The 25,256-nt window shown below is 35.2% G+C and overlaps 1 protein-coding gene across 4 annotated transcripts in view; it reads right to left on the reverse strand.

Annotated features, from left to right (window-relative positions):
* XPO4 (exportin 4) overlaps positions 1 to 25,256 on the reverse strand; it is a 121,857-nt gene that overhangs the window by 73,319 nt on the left and 23,282 nt on the right. For 3 of the 4 annotated variants that reach the window (XM_073225046.1, XM_073225197.1, XM_073225086.1), the window contains 2 exons: positions 9,163 to 9,268; positions 3,728 to 3,869 (listed from right to left, as the gene is read on the reverse strand). In XM_073225046.1, the coding sequence (XP_073081147.1) occupies positions 3,728 to 3,869; positions 9,163 to 9,268 (248 nt within the window). Of the gene's footprint in view, positions 1 to 3,727; positions 3,870 to 3,979; positions 4,135 to 9,162; positions 9,269 to 25,256 lie in introns of all 4 variants that reach the window. The other variant, XM_073225130.1, reaches the window with a different exon arrangement.

The raw sequence follows: 25,256 nt of genomic DNA on the forward strand, positions 1-25,256 counted from the left end.
TCGTTAAGCAAATAAATGCAGAGATCTTATTATGTATAAGAATATTAGTTAAGCAACAGGAATTTTTATACTTTTGAGAGGACTCAATAGTTTCAAATACACTACTACCAGAATGTGCATAAAGCTGAATACTACTACTAGAAAAGTACATAAAGTTAGTTTTGAATATCTCTATTGGCAAGAATTATATATTACTAGAAAAATAAACAATAGCTAACATTTATTGAGGGCTCAGGATACACAAGACTCAGGATACACAAGACCTTCAGGATACACAGGATACAAACTAACTTCACAAAAATTAATACATTCAGTCCTCACAACAATCTCTTGATAAAGTAATATTATTCACTCTAGTAAACAAAATTAATGCAGAGATTACATGATTGTAATTTATTAATCATATGTATTTTATAATATATAATAATAAATATCTATCAGAGCTAATAAGTGACAAAAGTGGGACCTGTAGTCCCTTTTTGAAGCCACTATGTTATATTGCCTCTATAAAAAGTGTACCCTGCATTTTACTCTATGCAAGTTTTATCTGAATTAGGAGGGAAAAATAGAAAGAAAAAATTTTGTGCATGTAATGAGAACTACACACAACATATGTAATATTTAATACTACATAACCTGTTGTATTCTACCTATGCAGTATACCAAAGCTTTTAATTTGATGTAAGCTATACTGTAGGACATGCTACAAGGTAAAAATATCTCTGTCATGAAAGACAAAAAGAGGCAGAATTATTCTAGATCAAAAGAGATGAGAGTTAACATTCAAAATATATAAAGAACTCATAAACCTCAATATGAAAAAATAAATAACCAGTTAAAAAATAGGCAGAGGACCTCAAAAGACATATTCCCAAAGAAGACATACAGATAGATGGCTAAATGAACAGGCACATGAAATGATGCGCCACAATGCTAATCTTAGAGAAATGCAAATCAAAACCACAATGAGATACCACCTCATACCCGTCATAATAGTCACTATCCAAAAGACAGGAAATAACAAGTGTTGACAAAGATGTGGAGAAAAGGAAGCCCTCCTACACTGTTGGTGGGAATGTAAATTGGTGTAGCCACTATGGAAAGCAGCACAGAGTTTCTAAAAATAAAAATAAAAATAGAAATACCACATGACCCAGTAATTCTACTTCTAAGAATTTACCCGAAGAAAACAAAATATGCTTCAGAAAGATACATGCACCCTTATGTTTACTGCTGCATTATTTATAACAGCCAAGATATGGAAGCAACCAAGGTACTCATCAATAGATGATAGATAAAGAAGATGTGGTACATATATACACTAGAATATTATTCAGCCATAAAAGAGAAATCTCGCCATTTTCAGCAACACGGATGGACTTGGTATTATGCTAAGTGAAATCAGCCAAGTGGAGAAAGACAAATACCACATTTTATGTGTGGAATCTAAAATCAAAACAAAATGAACAGAACAACAGTGGATTCACAGACATTAAATGACTAGTGGTTACCATGGGGGAGGGGTGTGGTGGATGGGAAAACAGGTGGAGGGGAAAGAGAGGCACAAAATCTCAATCATAATATAAATTAGTCACAGGGATGAAACTACAGCATAGAGAATATAGTCAATAGTTCCGTAACATCTTTCTATATTAACAGCTAGCAACTACACTAGTTGGGGTGAGGATTTAATATTGTATATAACTGCAGAGTAACTATGTTGTATACTTGAAACCAATATAATACTGTTATCAACTATACTTCAACAAACAAAATCAGTAACCCAAAAGAGAGACTAAAGGGACATGACAATTAAATACAGTGTTAATCTGTGGTTAAATCCTGGATCAAAAAAATAACTAAAGAAGGAAAAGGATATAACTAACGTTATTCAGACAACTGGGAAAATCAGAATATACAGTGAGAATTATATTTGATAATATTAGTATACCAATCAGATCATGGGTATTGAGACTATGCTCCTAGGAAAGCCACGCTGCAATACCCACGGAGGCAGGATCATCATTTCTGCAGCACACTTTTCAGATAGTTGAGGGAGAAAAATGCATGTATCTGAGGGAGAACTCAAATGCACAAAATGTTAACTGGGTTTCTGCTCAAGAAAGGGTACATGCATATTTATTATACTATTCTTTCAACTCTGCTGAAAGCTTTTTTCCCCAAAAATATGAGTTTATGAGAAAATATACAAGTGAGCTATTTCAATGTGGAACCCTATAAATCAACTCTAAACTAGCTTCTGAATTAATTACAATTATTTAAAAGTAAGTTTATTTTGGATAATATAAGAGATCATATGCACACACACAATCAGAATCTGTCATACATTTGAGTCTACCAAGCTCTCCAGGGTTCAGCGGTTCCCACGGGGGTGGTTGTAATAAATGAGTAGCTCCAGGGTAAGCTAGTATCACACCCAAATGGCCTCATCAAAGAACACATTAAAATTTAAATAAATTTTTAAAAACTAGCAAGAGGGAGAAGAGAATGGTTTGAAACTGGGGCAATTTTTCCTTATTCTCTTAAAACCAGAAAACAAAAGTTATATAAAACAAGTTTCTCTCACATTATATACACATACATCTGCTCACCTATAGAACACATCACCCATTAAATCTGTAATGCTAATAAGCTAAGTAAACCTTGGCTTTTTCTCATGTTTTCCTTTATATAAAGCAGTTAGCACTTAACAGAGCTGAACTCATGCCAGTAATTATTATTAAATATTATGAACCCAAGAGACTGCTCATGAACAGTCAGTAGGAACAAAGGTATGACAGTATGCTCTAAATTACTCTTAAAGTTTAATGCATGTCTAAAGCCATTAATCGACAATCCTAATTACCAGCATTCCTGACTACATTAATACATAACATTTTCTTCATAGAATTTGGAAATAAACATATATGCAAAAAGTACTCAATTGCACAAACAGTATACATACAATGTGCACTGCCTTTTCTTAAAAGAAGACTTGGTATTTGGGGGAACTTTAAAAAAAAAGGTAAGTAGTAAATGAATTTCTCCCCAAAGTCTTGTGGCTAATAATTTTCCAAAAAAAGTTTTTTTTAATCATATATGCAATAAATGTATACAATCTTATAAAATGTTTAAGCAATACAATGTATAAGATGAACAGAACATTCACTTTCACCCCATTCCTCAAACCTGAGCAGGAGCACTCTCCACCGGAAACTGGTAGAGACTGTGGTGCTTTCTCTTCCACAACCTTTTTAATGTGCATCTCTGCGTGTATGTGTGTGTGTCTGTGTGTACGCGCAGCTACCATTTGGTTTGATAACGGTACTTGATTTTCCCCCCTCACCTGTCTTTGATTACTCACCTATGTCATAATACTTACCAAGCAACAAAGAAGGACAAGTATAAAGGATTTTAAACTGAGCCCAAGGTCAAATTTTATTTATAATCAAAATCTCAGAACTAAACAACAAAAAAACTTAGCATCCAGCACAATCTTTTCAAGGAAACAAAAACCTATTATCATGAGCTTAAATAAAAGTATTATTTCATGTAGTACTGGAACAACCTACAATCACATGTATATGAGTTTTAAAAGCATGAGCCCCACATAGACCTTAACCATAAACATCTATCATTAAAAGATGAAGAAAAAAAAACAAAGAAAAAAATTCAAAAAGGATAAGCTCAGCAAAAGTATTTAGCAGTATCTCTTTCACGTACTTACTTAGGCCTCTGTAAAACATAGGTTAAGAGGAATGTTCGCAGTGATTCGATGCTACCTTTTTCCAAGAGAATCCACTCTCGGACAACTGCTTCCATTATGGCTGTGGCAGCTTGAAAGAGGACATAGTCCACTTTACTTGTTTCTGAGGAGTAAATCAGAAACTTACTTTAAACAGCAATTCATCTTCCCTTGAACACTTTTCATTTATTAATTTTAAAACAGAACTTTTCAGACAAGGAATAAGATGGTTACCTGTTCTTTTTTTTATCCAGGGACCTTGCTCTAGCACCACAAAGAGGTTAGTTCCTCTCAGAAGACACCTCAGGCAGGTGGCAGCTAATCACCGATCACAATTTTCACAAACTTTCCTCACCTCTCTTCAACTGTTACTTCCAAAGCATGAAGAACTAAAAAATAACACAGCTTTAAAAAAAATAAAAATAAAAATATAAAGCAATCAGAATATTTCCTAAGAGATTCTCACCCTGTGCAAAACAACTTTGTATCTGAAAAATATCTTAATAAACTACTCTTTGAACATTACTATTTGTGATGAGCCATGCTATTCAAATATTTCAGTTTGTCAAGTAATGAGGCTTTCAGCAGGATGACCCATCTCTAATAGCAAGTTCAGAAATAAACCCAATCACACTTAGGTTATTTTTCTCCAAATGAAAAAAAAAAAAAATTTACGCAAGGTGAGAAGTTCTTGTGAATTTTCTGATTGCAATACTGATCAAACTGAGTAAAATCCCAAAGCTACACTTAGAAAAGTTCAGCCTAAACTAACAAGATACAGTATCTGAACTAAAAACTGAATCAGGAGGGGGAAAAAATAGAAAATTAACATACCTAAGAAGTATTTTATATTAATTTTCTATTTTTTCTTTTTATTCACCAATACCACTACAGTTTACAAACAGTATTATCAAAAGGCAGAAAAGTTAAAATGAAGTTAGGAAAAAGAAATTTTCTGAAGCTCTAAAAAATAACCATAATGTGAAATCCATAAAAAGTCTATGATTAGACTCCAGGTTACTTGCCAAGATCACTAGACGTGAGTATCTGAAAGCCATGAGAAATTAACTCTAGGCATAGCATGGCATCTTCAAGAATTTATCAGAAGAGCATGAAGATACATAGGCACATCTTTTTCTCTCCTAGTAAAACTCAGGTCATTTGAAAATCTTACAAATGATCCTGACACAATTAGCTATAAAAACGTGTGAGAAAATGCACGCCCTACGTAAATTCCTATCACGTTAGGTTACTACATAGGAGTTTTGAACATACCAAAGCTAATAAGAAGACCCAATTTGGACCTTTATTTGTTTTAAATCTGATTATTCCATGCTATCTTAACATGAATTCTAATTAAGATGATAATCAAAACTCACAAAAATTTAGAAACCTTAAAATAGCCAAATTTAAAAAAGAATTTTCCTAACCTAACAAAAATGTAAACCTATTTTTTTTAAATGTGTTTAAAAGTTTCAAGAGAAAAAAATTAGTGCTTTATTCAAAAAGGATTTCAAACAGAAACCAGTTACATCTCTGTAGATCACTTAAGGAGAAATATGGTATTGCTTCATAAAGGTAATTCAAACAATCTCTTTTTATAAACATCTTGAAAAAAATGATGGCTGTTTGCCTATCTTCATTTTCTATTATAACATTAAAAATCTTAAGAAACCTAAAATCCTTAACCATAGGTTTTAACAAGGTAGCAAAATCTTAGGGACTCTCAGAATTTTAGAAATAGAACTCTAAAGATAATCTTATTTAATTCCTGCTTTTACAGTTGAAGAAACTGATGCACCAAGAGATTAAAAGAGGAAATTCAAGGTCACATAGCTAGTGATAATGTTCCTTCAACAATACTAATCCACTCCTACCTGAGTATGCCAATGAAGGTGAGACCAAACAGGCACCTGCTTGGTCTCATGAGCAAGGAAACATGCTCATCTCTCACTGTGTGTGCTTATATCCTGACCTTTTTTTCTGTTCCCTCCCCCACAAACATTTTTTTTTTTGCAGGGTTGGGAGGTGGACAGTTACAGAAGGTGAATGATATAGAAAAGTTTTCAAGATAGCTTTTCCTTAGAATACCTGTTTGACATAAATAATCTCTAAATTACTACTCCCATAAGAAGCTGTCTCTAAGATGGGAGGAATCCGAAAAAAGAAAGCCAAATTACAAATTGAAAAGAAAGAATTTTCCTAACAAATTATACTTTCTCATAAAAACTGTTATTAGCCTTTATAAATCATGCTTATATGGCATATATATGTGCAAAAGATGCTAAAGGAACTTAAGAAGCCTACTAACAGATTAGGACTTCACATGTACATACATGAGCCTCATTCTTGCTCTCTGCTGTAAAGATGCCTGACAATGCAAGGTCTTCATGAAGAACTCCCAATTCATCTAGAATTCCTAATACTTTTAGAATGATTTTCCACTGACTAGGACACTGGCTAGGTGATAAAATTATTTTAGGCCACTTTAGCAGGAAGCTTTCATTTCCTACCACACAGTAAGTTTAATAATAATTATGTAAATGAATTCATTTGTATCATGTCAGCCATCTGAAACTAGACAGAGCCACAAAGATGAAAGGTAAAGTCAAGTAAATGAGAGGAAAAGCACAAATTCTGATAAAAAAAAATTTTTTTTAAGAAAATTAAAACCCTAGTAGTCAAGCCTCAGATATTCAGCTATTAACAATCACCCCCTTTGGCCTCAGAGATTTCTGTCCAAAGCACAAGTAAATGTAAGCTCCAAAGTCTGCCTAATGATACATAAGAACACCAACCAATTATAAGTATCAGGTTTCATTTTGTTTTGGCTACATCTGAGGTAAGAAATGAAAGAAACCCACTTCTCCCTGAGAGAAGGGCAAAAGAATGCTAACAAATTAGCTCCAGAAGTGCTGCCCCAATCTCACTTCACTATCTGCGGGTATTTCTTTAACAACAATAGAACTCACAGGTTTTCTGAAGGAACATTTGGCCCTGCAGAACTAGTAAATTCCTAAGTGCCAAAGACTTCCGAGGTGAAGAAGTCTAAAAGAAAGTGCTCTTCTGACAAAACGTACAAGCACACAACATGCACACACGTGTGCTCACACACATACAGAAAAGAACAAAAAATTAAAATTAGAATGAAAACAAAAGGGTAAGAAGAGAAATGAGGAAAAATAAGAAACAAAATAAAACTTAACTTAGAAGTGAAAAAGAAGAATTTTAAGAGCCCAGAAAAGGAAAGCAAAGAGAAAGTTTCCCCTTCGTTAGAATATTACCCGACATTCCATAAAAATGACATATAATCCCCGAACAAGAATGTGAAAATTCTGAACTGCGATTGACTGCCACTTGTATGAGAAGTCTTCTTAGAGGAATTAACCTTTCTGTGCTGGTGGCAACTGAGTATGGAGTTAAAAGATTTTCTGTGAAGTTCAGATGTAAACATTAATGTAACACAGGGCTTTGTAGTACATTAATGATTATGCTTGTAATACATGCACTCAACCTTTTAAATAGTTAATGTCTCAAAACCCAAACTGATTTAAAGCATAGCTGAAACTAGCAATACTATTGTTTAGAAATTTTTATCAGGAAAACAAGTGTTCCAAAACAAGCTCAAATCATAACAAAGCAATAGTACTTCATAAAATATACATACTCTAAAAAGGAAAGAATGATATAAACAAGTAACACTTTAATAAAATACTTATAACTTAGGTCAACTATTTCCCAACTAGTACAGAATGACAACTGAATTACAATACTAAGTCGGATGAAACACTGATGGAATCCTAGTTAATGTAGTTAGGGCATATGCCACCAAAAGCAGACTCAAATTATTTTAGGTTACCAGTTTAACACAATGGTTTTCTTAATCTAGTAATGCTGAACAATTTCAAGGCAGTAAGGATGAAGTAAATCTCCCTCAAGTTCTTAATGTTCTTGATGTTTAGTTTTGCTTGTTCTAATTTAACATTGGGTTAAGTATTCTTCACAGGCATAAGATAACAAATTTTCTCAGTGTCAGAACCAAATTAACCCAAGCATAAAAACTGAGCACTCAAAAAAAAAAAAAATCAAAACTGCCTCATTCAGAAAAGGTACCTACTGAAATTGTTCCTCTAATGGTATCACCTAACTCCTGAATGAGACAGACCACCTTCACCACCACTGCTAGCTCCTTGCAGAGAACAAACTATTTTTTAAGTTTATCGTATTTTTAAAAAGCCATTTGAAATGAGATAATGGGGTCACAACATTTACCTGTTTACAAAGTGTTTTTATATGTTACTTCAACTTAAGACAGCCAAGTCCATTAAGGAAAATAGTATCATTATTCCCATTTCAGATGAAAAAAGGCTCAGAGAGGTTAAATGACTTCCTCAAGTTGATACCATGCAGCAGGCACCCCGGATCTCATAGTTCCTACACCAGTGCTCTTTCCACTCCAACCTAACAACTCACATTTATAAGCCCATTTATAACATACAGCTTTAATTGTAGGCTATTTCAATTTGGCAACCAGAATACTGGTGGCTAACAGGTAAGTCTTACTAAAAGCACATGAATAGATGGTCAGATATTTTAGGTCCTAATACTCAACTAACCAATTTTATGGTTAAGGATAACTCAATTAGCCTTTCAGAGCCTTAAATATGTCTTACAAAAAATGGCTCTAATTAAGAAAAAGTCAACAAAAATTAGGCTATAAAGTAACAATAACCAATGAGATCTCTTTTACTGTTATTGATAAATATCTAAGACGCAGAACACCATATACATATCTATCTTTGAAAATTACATATTTGGAAAAGGGTTAAAATTCTTGTTAATTTTTAAAGGAAAGAGATTATTTCTATACATGTCAGCTATAAGGTCCTCGTAAAACATTTTTTACAAGAGTAAAAATCAATGGTGCATTTTAAGGATATATAGTAATAGGCTATACCGAACTAATACTTCCTAAGCAAGGTGAATACAAACTGTGGTTTAAAAGAACAAAACTGAAAAAAAAAAAAACCACAACTAAAAGAAAGAAATTGTAGAAACCTCCAAAAACAATCACTAGGATAAGATATGCAGTATACTCCTTGTAATGATACTATCCTTGAGAACAACTGAAAAAATAGTGGATTTTTTCCCCCACCATTAACAGCCTTCATGCTATGATCAATAATAAAATAAATTATTGAACACTTTATTTAGGGGAAGAAAATCCAAAGTAAAAACTAAGTTTTCTGTCTGGCTTTACGGAATACCTTTAAAGTCACTTCAATAGGATGATTATTAATGGAAAGTTATAGCTATATAAAAAAACTGCTTATTTTAAAAGGAACTTAAAATATCTAATTGCAAATCAGAAAAACTACATTTAATTATGCAAAAACATTTCTGAAGTGAATACTTACCCAAAATATGCTTGCAAACTGCAAATGGTGATTTGGATTTCCTAAATGATAAGAATATGTGCTCTGCGTGCTGGCGCTGTTCATTATTGACCATGGAAGGTGGGGCCTTGAGAATTACAAAGAGAAACACAAAACAGAGTATACTTGTTTAATAAGAAAGCTTGAACAATAGTAATCTTTCTACCCACCACAGAAAACACTTTCACTTTCGGAGAACAATGGGGGACATATTCTTGCTTAATTTTTTTAGGAACTACAGTATAAAACCTCATAGTAAGTATTTAAAATATGGTTTCAGGATAAAGGAAGAAATTCCTGGCAAGGTTTGGATCTGAATGCTTAAAATTGCCTACATTTTGGAAAAGATAACCATTGTAAAGTAGGGAAATCAAATTTCAAGTATATTCAAAGAATCTAAATGATAAAAAACCTTTTACAACTGAATACATTAGATCACAATTGTATCAATAGTTATGCAACATTAGTCACTCTAATTTCAGTTAAAATAGTGAAAAAAGATGTACATAAAGAGAAATTAACAAATTCTGATACTCTAGCCTAAAGAAATCCTTAAATAAAGTCAGTTCACACTTCTATTCCTAATGATATAGCACCCTCTAGAGTTCTCTGGACAAAAATGAAAATATTTCCTTTAAAGATTTAAAGAATCTCTAATATTTTTTAAAAGGCTTTATTATAAACACTGTGAACAGCTAATTATGATAAATATAAATATTCTGTCCTTCAATTTGCAAATTCTTCATTCCCACCATGTCCCCTAATTCAACAAGTTGAGTTTTTACAAGATATTTCATCATGAATATCTGCTGACTATACCCTGAATACACAACATACTAACAAATACTACCACATGTTATACTGCTATGAACACAATCAACCATGAATTACTCAGGTATTTCCAAACTACATGTTCTTTCTTCTCAATACCCTTAAAGAGCACTACCATGCATAGTATTACAAATTAATATGCAGGTTACTCAACAAACAAAAATAGTTCCTAAAGCTAATCTTTGGACACTCTGATATCTACCCTTCATAAAATACCTGCCTGACAAATAGGGACTCTGTGGCACCTTACTACAGCGATGGACAGTGACTGCAATGGGGTGTGGGAGGGTCTCGATAATAAGGGTGAATGTAGTAACCACATTGTTTTTCTTGTCAAACTTTCATAAGAGTGTATATCAATGATACCTTAATAAAAAAAAATACCTGTCTGAATATACTTTAAATATAACAAAGAATGATATTCTACTTATAAAATACCAGATTTCATAAATAACAAAGTATAATCTAAAAGTAAGTTCATATTAACCACTGGTTGATCATAAGAACAATAAAATCATTGAGTCAATACATGACATGGCAATAGGGCAGTAAGTTTCTTAAAACCAAAACTTTAAACTCTTCTTGAAAATGACTTGGTAATGGTTTCCAAATACCAAGTTTTCTGCATCATAAAGTCCTGAGAAACGTTTTTGTTAAAAAAAAAAAACATATTCCCAGCCCCCAAAGGTTCAATAGGCTAGGAGTCTACACCAAAAATATGCATTTTCCCCTCAAAGTTCCCAAGGTAGTACTGACCTATGGAACCCCCACCTGTCCAACTCTTCTCCTTCCTCTTCAGATATGCAAACTCATCCTTCACAACTCTGCTTCAGTCTCTTCCTCATCAGCCTTCTCGGACCTTCCCTGAGCTGGCCTGAGCACAACCAATGTCTCTCTCCCACCTCACACAATGCACTGCCTGTGTATCTCTGTTACAGGCATACCTTGTTTTATCATGCTTTACTTTAATGCCCTTTGCATTCTTCACATATTGAAGTTTTGTGGCAACCCTGTTTGACGGTGGCCAGATCTATTGGTGCCACTGTTCCAACAGCATTTGCTCACTTTGTCTCTCTGTGGCACATTTTGGAAATTCTCCTAATATTTCAAACATTTTCATTATTACTATATTTGTTGTTATCCTCTGTGATCACTGTGACCTTTAATAGTACGCCTGTAATTGTTTTGGGGTACCACGAACCACGCTCATATAAGACAGTAAACTTAATTGATGACCGTGTGTGTTCTGAAACGCTCCACCAACCAGCCATTCCCCCATCTCTTTTCCTCTCCTTGGGCCTCCCTATTCCCTGAGACACAAAACTGAATTTGGGCAAATTAACAACCCAACAATGGCTTCTAACTGTTCAGGTGAAAGGAAGAGTCACACATCTTATTTTAAACCAAAAGCTAGAAATGATAAAAGGTTAGTGAGGAAGGCATGTCAAAAGCTAGGCCTCTTGAGTCACACAGGTAACCAAGTTGTGAATGCAAAGGAAATGCTGTTGAAAGAAATTAAAAGTGCTACTCAGTGAACACACAATGATAAGAAAGCAAAACAGCCTTACTGCTGATAATGGTAAGTTATAGCAGTCTGGATAGAAAATCAACCAGCCACAACATTCCCTGAAGTCAAACCCTAATCCAGAGCAAGGCCCTAACTCTCCACCTATGAAGACAGGGAGAGGTGACGAAGCTGCAGAAGAAAAGTTTAAAGATAGCAGAGGCTGGTTCATGAGGTTTAAGGAAAGAAGCCATCTCCACAACATAAAAGTGTAAAGTGAAGGAACAAGTGCTGATGTAGAATACAGATGCAGCAAGTGATCCAGATCCAGTTAAGATAGTTAATGAAGGTGACTACACTAAACAACACACTTTCAGTGTGAATGAAATAGCCTCCTAATGGAAGAAGATGCCATCTAGGACTTTCACAGCCAGACAGAAGTCGATGCCTGGCTCCAAAGCTCCAAAGGACAGGCTGACTTGTTAGGAGCTAATGCAGCTGGGAACTCTAAATTGAAGCCAATGCTCATCCACCATTCTGAAAACCCTAGGACCCTTCAGAATTATGCTCAGTCCACTCTGCCTGTGCTCTATCAATGGACCAACAAAGCCTAGATGACAGCACATCCATTTACAATGTGGTTTATTGTAGAGTTTAAGCCCACTATTAACACCTAGTGCTCAGAAAAAAGGATTCCTTTCAAAATATTACTGCTCAATGACCATGCACCTGATCACACAAGAACTCTGATGGAGATGTACGAGATGAATGCTGTTTTCATGCCTGCTAACACATTTTTTTTTGTAGCCCACAGATCAAGGAGTAACTCCAACTTCCAAGTGTTATTATTTAAGAAAAACATTTCAAAAGGCTATAGCTGTCATAAATAGTGATTTCTCTAATGGATCTGGGCAAAGTAAATTGAAAGCATTCTGGAAAGGATGCACCATTCTAGATGCCATTAAGAAATTTGTGATTAATGGGAAGAGATCAAAATACCAACATTGAACGGAGTTTGGAAAAAGCTGATTCCACCCCTCATGGATGACAGTGACAGGTTCAAGACATCAATGGAGGAAGCAATGACAGATGTCATAGAAACAGCAAGAGAACTAGAATGAGAAATGGAGCCTGAGGATGTGGCTCAATTGCAGTAATCTCATGATAAAACTAATGGATCAGGAGTTGCTTCTTATGGATGAGCAAAGAAAGTGGTCTGAGATGGAATCTATTCTTGGTGAAGATGCTGTGGAGACTGTTGAAACAACAACAAAGGATTAGAATATGGCATAAACTTAGCCAATGAAGCAGCAGCAGGGTTTGAGGATGGACTCTAATTTTTAGAATTCTTCTGTGGGTAAAATGGTCATCCAAACAGCATCACGCACTACAGAGAAAACGTTTGTGAAAGAAAGAGTCCATTGGTGTAGCAAACTTCATTGTCTTATTTAAGAAATGGCCACAGCCACCCCAACCTTCAGCAACCACCACCCCGATCCATCAGCAGCCACCACAATGAGGCAAGACCCTCCACCAGCAAAAATATTACTACTCGCTGAAAGCTCAGATGATGGTTAGCATTTTTGAGCAATATATTTTTTAATTAAGGTATGCACATTTTTATTTTTTAGACTTAATGCTATATAAAGCACACTTAACAGACTACAGTATAGTATAAATGTAACTTTTATATGCACTTGAAACCAAAAAATTTGTTTGACTCTCTTTATTGTTATATTCCCTTTATTGCAGTGGTATGGGCCTGAACCCACAGTATCTCCAAGAAATGTCTGTAGAAAGAAAAAATGGCTAATAAACATGAAATCATATCCAACCTCACCAATAACCACAGAAATGCAAACTGAAATAAGCTACCACCTCTGAATGACTGGTTAGGCAAAAATTTAGTACAAAAACAAGAGCATGGGAAGATTTGGGGTACTATAGACAATTATAACCTGACGATAATCTACAACATGACAGTCACTTGGTATTTTAAGTATCTGGAAAAAGTTGATGGTCTTGAACAGCTAGGTATGCACATGTCTACTTCTAGGCATTTATTTCCTAGAGAAACTCTCCCACACATATAAAGATGACACAAAGATGTTCCTACAGCACTGTAATAGCACCCCCACCAAAAAGTAACAATTTGAATTTCCACCAACTGGGGTACATCATAGTAAAGTCACATAGTGATTTATAAGGCAGTTAAAAGATTGAACTAGAACTCATGTTAACCAACCTGAATAAACTCTGAAAATTAATCTGAATGAAAGAAGCAAATGACAGGACTTATGCTACATCACTTGTGTAAAGTTTTAAAAACTTAGTAGTATATGTATTTACATTTGTGGGCAAAGTGTAAAAACATGGAAAGATAAATGTCTCTGAAATTGTGGTTATCTGTGTGGTGGTGAATAGTATCTAAGAGGGACCCAGAGGAAAATTCAATTATATCTACAAAAGGATTATTACTTTAATATTTTAAGTAAAGTGGCTATATTAACTTTTGTTAATGTAGGAAGTGGGCACATGGGTTTGATTTATATTATTCTATGTAACTTTTCCATTTATCTGCAACACTGCATTTTTTTAAATGGATGGGCTTTCCAAACCCAATGGTACTGCTGACTAGATCATCAAACAACTCTTCTGTAAAACCAAAAAAAAAAAAAAAAAAAAAGTGGATAGAATTTTTTTTTTTTTTAACGTACTGCTGAGCTTACAAGAAATTGAGGAATCCTCACAAGCTAAAAAGGAAAAAGAAGCACGGATCCAAGACGAAGTCAAACACTCAAGCATTTAGCATTTACCCAAGAAACGTGCAAACCTGAGTGACCCTCAATTTACATTGTGACTTCTGCCCAAGGCATAGAAGACAGGAGACACAGCCAGGGTGGGCCCCAGGTGGGGATCCAACAGGACATCCCGCCACTTAAGGAGGGCACCCACAGAAGAAGGGCAAACTATCTTTTAAAAAGAGAGGGGGGAGGAGGAAGGGAGGGGAGACCTTAATGATAGATTAAAGAGGAAAACTACTTCTGGACAATTAATTGGTAACCATGAACAGGCCATTAAATAGGTTTCTTGCTCCATTTCAATAGGATCCTTTATCACCCAAACACCTCAAGCCAATAAACAAAGTAGACCCATGTTGGTTATGCACTTACGCACTTGGAGTAATGCAACTTAACCCAGGCTTCCTTGTTTTCCAGAAACACTTCCAAGCACTAAGGTTAAAAAATTCCTAACATGTGAGGAATCAAACCACTGTGAGTTTGTACAACAAATGATTAAAGAATCAGACCAACAAAGCACAGATATTGACAATGTCAGAAACATATGTTTAAAGTAAGAACTAAAAATGTACAAAGCAGACTTTGTCAAAAATAAAAACTTCTGTACATCAAATGACATTATCAACAGAGTAAAAAGGCAATTCACAGAACAGAGAAATTTTTGCACAACATAAACATATATGTCATTTATAGACAGAATCTATAAGGAACTTCTAAAACTCAACAACAACAAAAAAGAACCCAATTAAAAAATGGGCAAAGGACTTGAATATGTATTTTTTCAAAGAAGATACACCAATGGCCAGTAAGCATATGAAAAGATGTTCAATATCACTAATCTTAAGGGAAAAGCAAATCAAAACAGCAAGATACCACTTCACATACCTGTGAGAATGGCCAACACCAAAAAAGCAGAAAATAACAATTGTTAACAAAGATGTAGAGAGACTGGAAAAATTGCTGGTGGGAACATAAAAATGCAGTGGTCTCTTTTTAAATGCAGCAACTGTGGAACACACTTTGGCAGTTCCTCAAAAAATTTAACATAGAATTACCATTCAAGACAGCATTGGAGGAGGGCATTAAAGATGGTGGCATGAGAGTTGAGATGGGGGCTTCCTCCTAAAACTGCATATAATATGAAAATATAATTAATACAAATAATTCTTAAAGAGCAACAGGAAAGAAGGCTGCGCCAGATTGCACACACCTGGAGAAAAGAATAAACCTCATGTAACAGGGTAACATACCAAAGACTTGATCCAGCAGGACCCAAGCCCTTCTCCCAACCTAGCTCACCAGCGGGAGGAAGAGAAACGGAGCAGGGAGGGAGTGAAGGCCTGGGACTGCTGAACACCTAACTCCAGAGATCTGCTCTGGGAGCACAAACCTACATTTCATGGTGTTTTCATGGTACTCTCATGATGAGGGGGGTTGAAAAGCTAAGAAAGGCAGAATACCTGGAGAGATTGAGATTCCAGCCACTTGTGGAAAGCAGGGATCCATATTGAGCTGCTCTGGGACAAAAGAAAGGTGGGCAGTCTGAGAGACTTCCTAACAGGAAGAGGGCTGCTAAAGGGGCAAGGACTGCAAAGAGCTTACTGTCCGGATGCACTCTGCCCAGAAGGTTGGGAACTTACACAATCTTCAGGTGCTCCAGCTGCCTGGCTGGCTACACAGCTCCAAGGCCCCACTTCTTGATACGCAGCCTACTGCGCCTTCCTCCTGGAGAGACCACACCTGGCTCACACACTGGCAAACCCTACCCTAGCGTTAGGCCAGCCAGAGGGAAGCCCCATCTACAGCAGCTACAATCGCAAAGCGTAGAGGCTTATACCTGTGTGCTCGGTCCACTGGTTCTGGCAGTGGAGGCAGGCATAGTAGCCAGGAAGCAGGAAACAGCTCTTTCCTCCCCCCAGGCACCAACACTGCTCCCCTGCAACCCCCAACATTACTTCAGGGGCTCAGCAGTTCCAGAGAGTAGAGCTTCTGGGTACTAGAGGGCATCATATACAAATATGAAATGTCAAAGGAACCTGGTTCAAGGCAAAATTATGAATACAACACCAGAGAAAGATTCAACTAAAATCGACCTCGTGAAATGTTCCTGAAAGAGACCTCAAAATAAAAATTATTAACATGCTCATGGAGGTACAGAAAAATATTCAAGAACTCAGGAATAAATTTCAATTGGAGATCCAAAATTAACAGAACACAGTATTAGAAATGAAACATACAATGGAAGGTTTCAAAAGCAGATTAGATATGGTGGAGGAGACGATAAATGAAATAGAAACTAGAGAAGAGGAATACAAAGAAGCTGAGGCACAGAGAGAAAAAAAGGATCTCTAGGAATTAAAGAATATTGAGAGAACTGTGTAACCAATCCAAATGGAACAATATTTGCATTATAGGGGTACCAGAAGAAGAAGAGAGAGAAAAAGAGATAGAAAGCATCTTTGAGGAGGTAATTGTTGAAAACTTCCCCAATCTGGGAAATGGGATAGTCTCTCAGGCCATGGAGGTGCACAGATCTCCCAACACAAGGGACCCAAGGAAGACAACACCAAGACATATAGTAATTAAAATGGCGAAGAAGGATAAAGAGAGACTCTTAAAAGCAGCCAGAGAGAAGTAAGATCACATACAAAGGAAAGCCATCAGGCTATCATCAGACTTCTCAGCAGAAACCTTATAGGCCATAAGGGAGTGGCATGATGTATTTAATGCAATGAAGCAGAAAGGCCTGGAACTAAGAATACATTATCAGGCAAGATTACCATTTAAATTTGAAGGCAGGATTAAACAATTTCCAGATAAGCAAAAGCTGAGAGAATTTACCTCCCACAAACCATCTCTACAGTATATTTTGGAGGGACTGCTATAGACGGAAGTGTTCCTAAAGTGTAATAGCTATCACCAGAGGTAATAAAACCACAGTAAAGAAAGGAGAACAGTTAATTACTAAGCAGATACAAAATTAAATCAACTATCCCCAAAGTCAATGAAGGAACATAGACAAAGAGTACAGAATATGATAACTAGTATATAAAGAATAGAGGAGGAAGAAAAAGGAGGAGAAAAAAGGAACCTTTAGATTGTGTTTGTAATAGCATACTAAGGGATTTAAGTTAGACTCTTAGTAAGGAAGTTAACATTGAACCTTTGGTAACCATGAATCTAAAGTATGCAATGGCAATCAGTACATACCTATCGATAATCACCCTAAATGTAAATGGTCTCAATGCATCAATCAAAAGACATAGAGTCACTGAATGGATAAAAAAAAAAAGACCCATCTATATGCTGCCTACAAGAGACTCACTTTAAACCCAAAGACATATACAGACTAAAAGTGAAAGGATGGAAAAAGATATTTCATGCAACTAATAGGGAGAAAAAAGCAGGAGTTGCAGTACTTGTATCAGACAAAATAGACTTTAAAACAAAGAAAGTCACAAGAGACAAAGAATGACATTACATAATGATAAAGGGGGCAGTCCAACAAGAGGATATAGCATTATAAATATCTATGCACCCAACACAAGAGCACCTACATATGTGAAACAAATACAAAATTGTGAAAAAATGTGAAAATACAAAATTAACAGGGGAAATAGACTGCAATGCATTGATTCCACGAGACTTCAACCCTCCACTCATTCCAAAGGACAGATAAACCAGACCGATATAAGTAAGGAGACAGTGGCACTGAACAACACATTAGAACAGATGGACCTAACAGACATCTACAGAACTCTACACCCAAAAGCAGTAGAATACACATGGAACATTTTCAAGAATAGATCATACACTAGGCCACAAAAAGAGCTTCGGTAAATTCAAAAAAGATTGAAATTATACCAATCAGCTTCCCAGACCGCAAAGATATGAAACTAGAAATAAATTACACAATGAAAATGAAACATCCCACAAACACACGGAGGATTCACAACATGCTCCTAAATAACCAATGGATCAATGACGAAAAAAAACAGAGATCAAGCAATATATGGAGACAAATGACAACAATAATTCAACACTGCAAAACCTGTGTGACGCAGCGAAGGCTGTGCTAAAAGGAAAGTATACTGCAATGCAGGCCTACCTGAGGGAAGAAGAATCCCATATGAACTGCCTGACTCACAACCAACAAAACTAGAAAAAGAAGAACAAATGAGGCCCAAAGTCAGTAGAAGGAGGGATATAATAAAGATTAGAGCAGAAATAAAATCGAGAAGAATAAAACAATAGAATCAATGAAAGCAAGAGCTGTTTCTTCGAGAAAATAAACAAAATAGATAAACCCTAGCCAGACTTTTCAAGAAAAAGAGATTCTACACACATAAACAGAATCAGAAATGAGAACAGAAAAAAATGACAGACACCACAGATATATAAAGAATTATTAGAGACTACTATGAAAAATTATATGCTAACAAACTGGATAACCTAGAAGAAATGGACAACTTCCTAGAAAAATACAACCTTCCAAGGCTGACACAGGAAGAAACAGAAAATCTGAACAGACCAATTTCCAGCAATGAAACTGGATTGGTAATAAAAAAAACCTACCTAAGAACAGAACACCTGGACCTGATAGCTTCAACTGCTGAATTTTATGAAACATTTAGTGAAGACCTAATACCCATCCTCCTTAAATTTTTCCAAAAAGTAGAAGAGGGAATACTCCCAAACTCATTCTATGAGGCCAGAATCACTCTAATACCAAAACCAGGCAAAGACACCACAAAAAAAGAAAATTACAGACCAATATCCCTGATGAACACAGATACAAAAATACTCAACAAAATACTAGCAAACTGAATTCAAAAATACATCAAAAAGATCATCCATCATGATAAAGTAGGATTTATTCCAGGAATGCAAGGATGGGACATGTGAAAATCCATTAACATCATCCACCACATCAACAAAAAGAAGGACGAAAACCACATGATCATCTCCATAGATGCTGAAAAAGCATTTAACAAAATTCAACATTCATTCATGATCTCAACAAAATGGGTATAGAGGGAAAGTACCTCAACATAATAAAGGCCATATATGACAAACCCACAACTAACATCATACTTAACAGTGAGAAGCTGAAAGCTTTTCCTTTAAGAACAAGACAAAGATGCCCACTCTCCCCACTTTTATTCAAAATAGTTCTGGAGGTCCTCGCCATGGCAATCAGACAACATAAAAAAATAAAAGGCATCCAGACTGGTAAGGAAGAAGTCAAACTGTTCCTGTTTGCAGATGACATGATATTGTACATAAAAAACCCTAAAGAATCCACTTCAATACTACTAGATCTAGTATCTGAATTCAGCAAAGTTGTAGGATACAAAATTAATACACAGAAATCTGTTGCATTACTGTACACTAATGATGAACTAGCAGAAAGAGAAATCAGAAAACAGCAATTCCATTTACAGTTGTATCAAAAAGAATAAAATATCTAGGAATAAACCTAACCAAGGAAGTGAAAGATCTATACTCTGAAAACTACAAGACACTCATGAGAGAAATTAAAGACGATTCCAACAAATGGAAACACATCCATGCTCATGGATAGGAAGAATTAATGTTGTCAAAACGGCCATCCTGCCTAAAGCAATCTACAGATTCAATGCAATCCCTATCAAAATACCAAGAGCATTCTTCAATGAACTAGAGCAAATCATTCTAAAATTCATATGGAACCATGAAAGACCCTAAATAGCCAAAGCAATCCTGAGAAGGAATACTAAAGCAGGGGGGATAACACTCCCCAACTTCAAGCTCTACTAGAAAGCCACAGTAATCAAGACAATTTGGTACTGGCACAAGAACAGAACCATAGACCAATGGAACAGACCAGAGAGCCCTGATATAAACCCAACCATATATGGCCAACTAATATATGATAAAGGAGCCTTGGACATACAATGGGGAAATGACAGCCTCTTCAACAACTGGTGTTGGCAAAACTGGACAGCTACATCCAAGAGAATGAAAATGGATTATTGTTTAACCCCATACACAAAAGTAAACTTGAAATGGATCAAAGACCTGAATGTAGGTCATGAAACCATAAAACTCTTAGAAGACAACATAGGTAAAAATCTCAATATAAGAATGAGCAACTTCTTCCTGAATGCATCTCCTTGAGCAAGGGAAACAAAAGCAAAAATGAACACATGGGACACCATAAAACCAAAAAGCTTCTGTACGGCAAAGGACACCATCAACAGAACAAAAAGGCATCCTACAGTATGGGAGAATGTATTTGTAAATGACATATCCAACAAGGGGTTAACATCCAAAATACATAAAACACTCAAATGCCTCAACACCCAAAAAGCTGATCAAAAATGGGCGGAGGGTATGAAGAGACAATTCTCCAAAGAAATTCAGATGGCCAACAGACACATGAAAAGATGCTCCACATCAGTAATCATCAGGGAAATGCAAATTAAAACCACAATGAGGTATCACCTTACACCAGTAAGGATGGCCAGCACTGAAAAAACTAAGAATAACAAATGATGGTGAGGATGCAGAGAAAGGGGAATCCTCCTACACTGCTGGTGGGAATGTAAGCTACTTCAACCATTGTGGAAAGCAATATGGAGGCTCCTCAAAAAACTAAAAATATAAATACCACTTGACCCGGGAATCTCACTCCTTGGAATTTACCCAAAGAATACAAGTTCTCAGACTCAAAAAGACATGTGCATCCCTATGTTTATCACAGCACTATTTACAATAGCCAAGATATCGAAGCAACCTAAGTGTCCATTAGTAGATGAATGGATAAAGAAGAGGTGGTACATATACACAAAAGGAATACTATTTAGCCATGAAAGAAACAAATCCTACCATTTGCCACAACATGGATGGAGCTGGAAGATATTACGCTCAGTGAAATAAGCCAGGCAGAGTAAGACAAGTGCCAAATGATTTCCCTCATTTGTGGAGTATAACTACGAAGCCAAACTGAAGAAACAAAACAGCAGCAGACTCACAGACTCCAAGGAAGGACTAGCAGTTACCAAAGGGGAGGGCTGTCGGAGGTCAGGTGGGGAGGGAAGGAGAAGGGGATTGAGGGGTATTATGTTTAGACACATGGTATGAGGGGTCACGGGGTAAACAGTGTAGCACAGAGAAGGCAAATAGTGAATCTGTGGCATCTTACTACACTGATGGACAGTGACTGCAATGGGGTATGGGGGGGACTTGATAATATGGGTAAATGTAGCAGCCACATTGCTTTTTCATGTGAAACCTTCATAAGAGTGTGTATCAATAATACCTTAATAAAAAATAAGGAAAAAAAAAGAGAGCATTCCACCTCCAGGTATATAAACAGAGTAACATTTTCAAAACATTGAGAGAAAATAATCAGAAATATATAAACAAGTAAACTGTCTTTCAAGGATTAAAATGTACCTGAAAACAAACTAATAGACTTTACTACCAAAACACTCTTCCTTAAGGAAATTATGAAGGATATACTTCAAAAAGGAAAGTGATCCCAGATGGAAAGTCTGGAATGCAAAGGACTATGAAGTAAATAAACTAACTATATGAATAAATCTAAACAAACACTGATTTTATTTTTTAAATGATAAATTTGTGAGGTTAAAAAGAGATGATTAAAACTCTGGACAATACAGCACATAAATCAGGAAAGAGGTGTTTTTAAGTTCTTGTATTGTTCTGACATAGAAATTACAGATTAAAGTAAATTGAATATAGATGTTTACGTTGGTCAATAAAATAATTTTAAAAGTATAAAAGACATATGCTATGACATCAAAACAATGTTAAGAAAAAAATGATTATAAAACCCCGAAAAAAGGCAACCAGAGACACACATATATACACACACACAAAATATGGTAATAGAAATAAATCATAATTTATCAGTAGCCACACATAAATATAAATAAACTAAACCTTCTAAATCAAAACAAAAATTGTCAGGCTGGATAAAAAAGAAAATCCAATTTCATGCATACAAAAAACAAAAGCATAGAAAAGCTAAAAGTAAAAGGACGGAAAAAGACATGCCAAGCAAATTCTAATCAAAAGAAAGTTAATGAAACTAACATAGCTATGATACTATAAGAAAAAACAGAATTTAAGACAAAATGTTACTAAAGAGAAGTGGGTTATCTGATAAAATAAAAGGGTCAACTAAAATGGTATGTGGGTAACACTGTAGAGCCTAAAATATATAAAAAACAAAAATAACAGGATTACCAACAAATCCACTAACACACCTCTCTCAGTAACTGTTAGCTTATGGAGACCAAAAGATTTAAGAAGCTTAATTTAATGGGCATACATACACTGCACCTCTACTGGATATCATACATTTTTCTCAAACACACACTGAACAAAAACTGACAACATACTAGGCCATAATTCATACCCAAATTTTCAATAATTGGTATATATACATGACACATTCTCTGACTACGAAGCAACTAAGTTAGAACCTGATTTAACAACAACTAGAAAAATCCAAAGATAAAAGAAGAAATCATAATGGAAAACATTTAGAATTGACCAAAAGTACTTTGTATCAAAACCTGTGGCATACAAATAAGAGTACCAGGGGAAAATGTATAGACTTAAATGCTTACATCTGAAATATAAAAAGTTAAAACAAATGAACTAAACATCCAAACTAAGAACTTAGAAATATAGCAGAACTGACCCAAAGGAAATAGAATGAAATAATAGAGAGCAAAAAATGATGCAACAGAAATTACATATACAATAGATATAAACAAAAAAGCCAAAAGTTGCTTCTTTGGAATGACTAATAAAATTGATGGAACTTTGGCAAAATTAATCAAGAAGGGACGTGGGGAGGGGGGAACACAAATATATAAATGGCCAAAATTAAAAGAGATTGTAGCCACGGATGCCTCAGATGATAGGGAGATAATTGAAAGAATAACTAATAATTTTATGGTGATAAATGTAACAAGTGATATGGACAAATCACTAAAAAATGTCACAAATTATTTAAGTAAACCTCAATAGTCCTGAAACTTTTAAATTCAATCAGTAGTTTAAAATAAAATAGCTTTTCTTTTAAATACACTGACCCAAATGATTTTATCAGTGATTTTACCAAACAGCAGGGAACGATTCCAGTCCTACATAGATTCAAGAGATTACAAAACTTTCTCCAAACACTCTTCAACCCACTTTAGGAGGTTAGCATATCATCATAACATAATGCCAATACCAAAACCAGAAGTCAGTGCAAAAAAAGCTTAGGCCAACCTTACTTACTCATGAACAGAGATGAAAAAAACCTTACCATAGTTCACATGCCAAATCAAAACAATGGAATTTTTTAAAGAGGTAATAGTGTACACTGTGACCAAGTTAGTTTATCTCAGGTATACAAAACTGGGTTAACATTAGAAAATCAACTAAAGAGTGCCCCCCTACCCACAAGTGACACATTCCAAAATGCCAGTGGCTGCTGAGAAGTGTGGATAGTTCTGAACTCTACAGAGCCAACCCCTGAACAATGCAGGGGTTAGGGGTGCCAACTCCCATGCAGCTGAAAATTCACAGATAATGCTTGACTCCCCAAAAATTTAACTACTGCAGATGTTACAGCAGTAACGATAAAACAGACTAGCACCTATATATATTTTATACATTCATAACACACCTTTTTCTTAATTGTCTAATTATTTCTAGGCTACATAATTTGTCTGCAAGTTCTTTCAAATTGTGGAAAATCTCCAAAAGATTTTCAAATACGTTCATTGAAAAAAAACCCATGTATAAGTGGATCCATGCAATTCAAGGGTTGTTCAAGGGTCAATTATACATGTTGTTTTTTCCTAGATATATATATCTATTACAAGGTTTAATTTATAAATTAGGGACAATAGCAGTAAGAAAGAACAACTATAACACTGTACTGTAATAAAAGTTATATGAATGTGGTCTCTCTCTTGCTCTCAAAATATCTTATAATACTACACTCTCCTTTCTTATGATGTGAGATGATAAATGCCTATGTGCTGAGATGAAGTGGAGGTGAATGATGTAGGTACTGACCCTAAAGGAGGATCATCTGCTTTGGGACCACAGACCTGCAGATACTGAACTGTGGAAAGTTAAATGTCTTTCTGCCTTTCTGAGGATGGGAGGGGATGGACAGGGGATTACAGTAATATCTTTCACCTCATTAACATATTAAAGAAGAATGTTATCATAAAAAAATGCAGAAATATGTTTTAAATCAAGATCCATGACTAAATTTGCACAAAAAAGAAATAGATGAAACTTCTTTAACCTGATAAAAAGAATTTTAAAAAAAACTATAGCAAACATAATACCCAATGTTTAGACAATAAAAGCATTTCCTTAAACTGTCAGTAACTGTCAGTAAACCATTACGGTCCACTGGATACAATTTTTGCAGGTTTTTAAGCAGTTCTAACTATTTATAATATTTGATATCTCATGATTTTTATATTTTCTTAAAGGTCTTCCAAAGAATAAAGAGAAATTTTACTTTCGATACTCATTCTAATGTGAAGTCACAATGCATCTGCTGAATCCTTTTATAAAGCTAAGATATATAATATAGGATCTTAGTGGTCACATTATTTCTGTATGTTGAAACATTTTTATTGCATCATTCTAAGGACTAGAACTCACCAATTTTTCTCAACTGTGCTAAAACTAAAATAATGAAATTAAAAAATAAATGATGAAATCAGAAAAGAGATGAAATAAGAAAATAAATTGTCACTATTACACTATCCTTAATTTTTTTTACCACATTACTCAAGTAAAGCATGATCTTCCAAGGTATTGAAGCAATCTAGAAACACCATCTCTGTAGTCTTTGTTTGTTTGTTTGTTTCACTGAATAGTGTTGAGAATTCAGAGTTTTTCATTTT

The sequence above is a fragment of the Manis javanica genome, chromosome 1 (genome assembly GCF_040802235.1).
Source record: "Manis javanica isolate MJ-LG chromosome 1, MJ_LKY, whole genome shotgun sequence".
NCBI lineage: Eukaryota > Metazoa > Chordata > Mammalia > Pholidota > Manidae > Manis > Manis javanica.